This window comes from Plasmodium gaboni, chromosome 13 (genome assembly GCF_001602025.1).
Source record: "Plasmodium gaboni strain SY75 chromosome 13, whole genome shotgun sequence".
NCBI lineage: Eukaryota > Apicomplexa > Aconoidasida > Haemosporida > Plasmodiidae > Plasmodium > Plasmodium gaboni.
The window spans coordinates 49,702-52,585 of record NC_031493.1 but is presented as its reverse complement, the minus strand read 5'-3'; the positions used below and the strand labels follow the sequence as shown (position 1 = coordinate 52,585).

At 15.7% G+C, this 2,884-nt stretch overlaps 1 protein-coding gene across 1 annotated transcript in view; it reads left to right on the top strand.

Annotated features, from left to right (window-relative positions):
• Window positions 1-864: 864 nt before the first annotated feature.
• The window catches only part of PGSY75_1302500 (hypothetical protein), a gene marked incomplete at both ends in the record, with an annotated part of 9,079 nt that continues 7,059 nt past the window's right edge, over window positions 865-2,884 (top strand). The window contains one exon of the mRNA XM_018787090.1: window positions 865-2,856. Within this exon, the coding sequence (XP_018639832.1) occupies window positions 865-2,856 (1,992 nt within the window). The remainder of the gene's footprint in view (window positions 2,857-2,884) is intronic.

The following is a 2,884-nucleotide window of genomic DNA, read 5'->3' as shown; positions in this document are numbered from 1 at the left end:
ATAATATAAAAAAAATAATAAATATAAAAAAATTTTTATTTTTTAATAAATATATAATTATATTTATTTTTTTTTTTTTTTATTTTATTTTTTTTTTTTTTTTTTTTTATTATTTAATTTTTTTAATTTTTTTTTTTTTTTTTTTTTTTTTTTTGTAAGTATTTCAATAAATTTATACTAAATATTTAAAAAATTAATACAACTGGAAAAATTATATATATAATAATAATAATAATAATAATAATATTTGTCCATGTAATTTATTATTATATATTTTTAGTTTCATTTTTTATAATATATAGAAAAAAAGAAAATGAAATATGAATAAAACTTATTGATACAAAAATGTATTAATATAATAATATATTAAAATTTAAAAAGAAAAAAAAAAAAAAAAATTAATTTATTTGATTTGATATAATTTTAATAGTATTTTGTTTTATTTTATTTTTTTTTTTATACCTATAAAAAACAAGTAGTATATACATACATATATATATTAATAATAATCTTATACGCTTAATTATTTTAATTTTATTTTATATTATTTTGATTTATATAATCACATAAGTGTTGTATTTTTTTTTTTTTTTTTTTATAAAGGACCTATTTTATAATTATTTATGATTAAGAGTATTTTAATAGGTGCATGAAAAAAAAGTAATATATGATAATAAATATCCAACTAATATATAATACTGATAAGATTAATAAGGGCACACATATATATATATATATATGTATATATTTTAGACAATAACTACATATATACATATATATACATATATACATATATATACATATATACATATATATATTTTTATATACACATATATTTTGATACGTATGTGTTTCTCTTATTAAATGAATAATAAATTGCAAGAAAACGTATCACCTAATGAAGATGTGGATATATATGAAAAATTAAAAACTTCTATTATAAATAGAAATGTGGAAGAATTCTATGAAGAATGTGTAAGTAAATTTTTGGAGAGACTAAAAAATATTGGAGATACTAATCATATAATATGTCATCACACTTATTCTGACATTGTAATTTTTTTTTATTTAAACTTATTTGTTGATAATTCTGAGTTTATACGTTTTGTATTATTATCACAAGATAATAATGAGAATATAAAAACTTGTAAAAGAAATATAGATGATAAAAATGAAAAATGTGTTGAAAAAAAGAAAGAATCATTAGAAGAATTAGAATCCTATTTAAAAAACCTTAAATTAAAATACTCTGAAAAAATAAAGAAGATAAAAACTGTTATTATCGATAATATAAGTAATTGTCAAAAATGTATTATGATATATTATTTATTGCAGAAAAAATTACAAGAAAAAATATCATCTAATATGAATAAGAAAGATGATAATATTACAAATATAATAAAAAAAGAAATTTTTGAATTTAATTTTTATCGTATAATTAATAAAATAACATGTCCAATAGGTTATAACAATGTTGATTCGATTATATTAGAATTAATGTTAAATGGTTCTAAAATATTTCAGATAGATTTAAATTATATTTTAGAATATAATAAAATAAATAAAGTAAATTTAAAAATATTTAAAGAAAAATTTATTAATTATGATAATGATGAAATATATAGAATCATTAAAGAATATGTTGATTATGATTCTTTAAGTTTTTTCTGTAATCTTTTATTTAAAGAATTTAAAAGAATGAAAAATTTATTATTACAAAATGATAACTCTAATAATAATGGAAATGAACCATATATAATAAAAGATAATGTTAGTAATAATAATAATAATAATAAGAATAATAAGAACAATGATATAATATATAATGATAATAATATGTTATATGATTGCAATATACAATGCTTATTACCATATATTTATATTCATATCTTTATTCTTTTAAAACATAAACAAGTTGAAGAAACTGTTAGAAGAGTTTTAAAAGAAAGGATAATTTTATATTCCTTAATGCTTAATTCTTTAAGATATTCTGATAATTTTATACAGTTAATTATATTTAAGATTATAAATAATATTTTTATAGATGAAGAAGAATTTTTAAAAGATTCAAATAAAAAATTAATATCATCTATTTTTTCTTATTGGATCAAATTATCAGATGGGTGTATTGTCAAAATGATAAATGCAAGTATAACCGATGAATTATCAACTAGCCATAATAATAATTTAAGTCGTAGTGGTAGTAATAATACAAAACAGAATAGTAACAAATTATATCATAATAGTTGTAGTAAAAAAACAAAAAATGATGATGAAAATTTTTTAAAAAATAATTTTACAGATTATGATATATATAAATACATGCAAAGCTTAATTTGCGGTCTTTATTTATTAACTTTAATAAGAAGGAAAAAAAATAAAGATCATCATCATCATAATAATAAAAGTGATAACACAAATAATTTTTCACATTTAGAAGAATACAATATGGATATGTTATCTTTAAGTCACTTTTTTATTAATGTTGATAATTATATATATCTTATAGGATTTATGTTTTCTGAGAACAAGGATACAATAAATAATCTATTTAATTTAATTTTTAAATTATTATATTTTATTAAGTATTTAAAATCATATATTATTCAAAATAGAAACTTGAAAAATAAATATTTCGAAGATACATGTATATATTCATCAATAAATATATTATATAATATCATAGAAGTAACAAAGAAATTGTTTATAAGTTATTTTCATATAGATGAATATACAAAAAATTTGTATAAAAATTATTTTAGAGACAGGCCATTGACCTTTGAGAACATGGCCTTTTATATTATTCCTTTGTTTATAAGTCATGAGGATTATTATATACGTAAATATGCAATTAAGGTGAAAAAAAAAAAAAAAACAAAAAAAA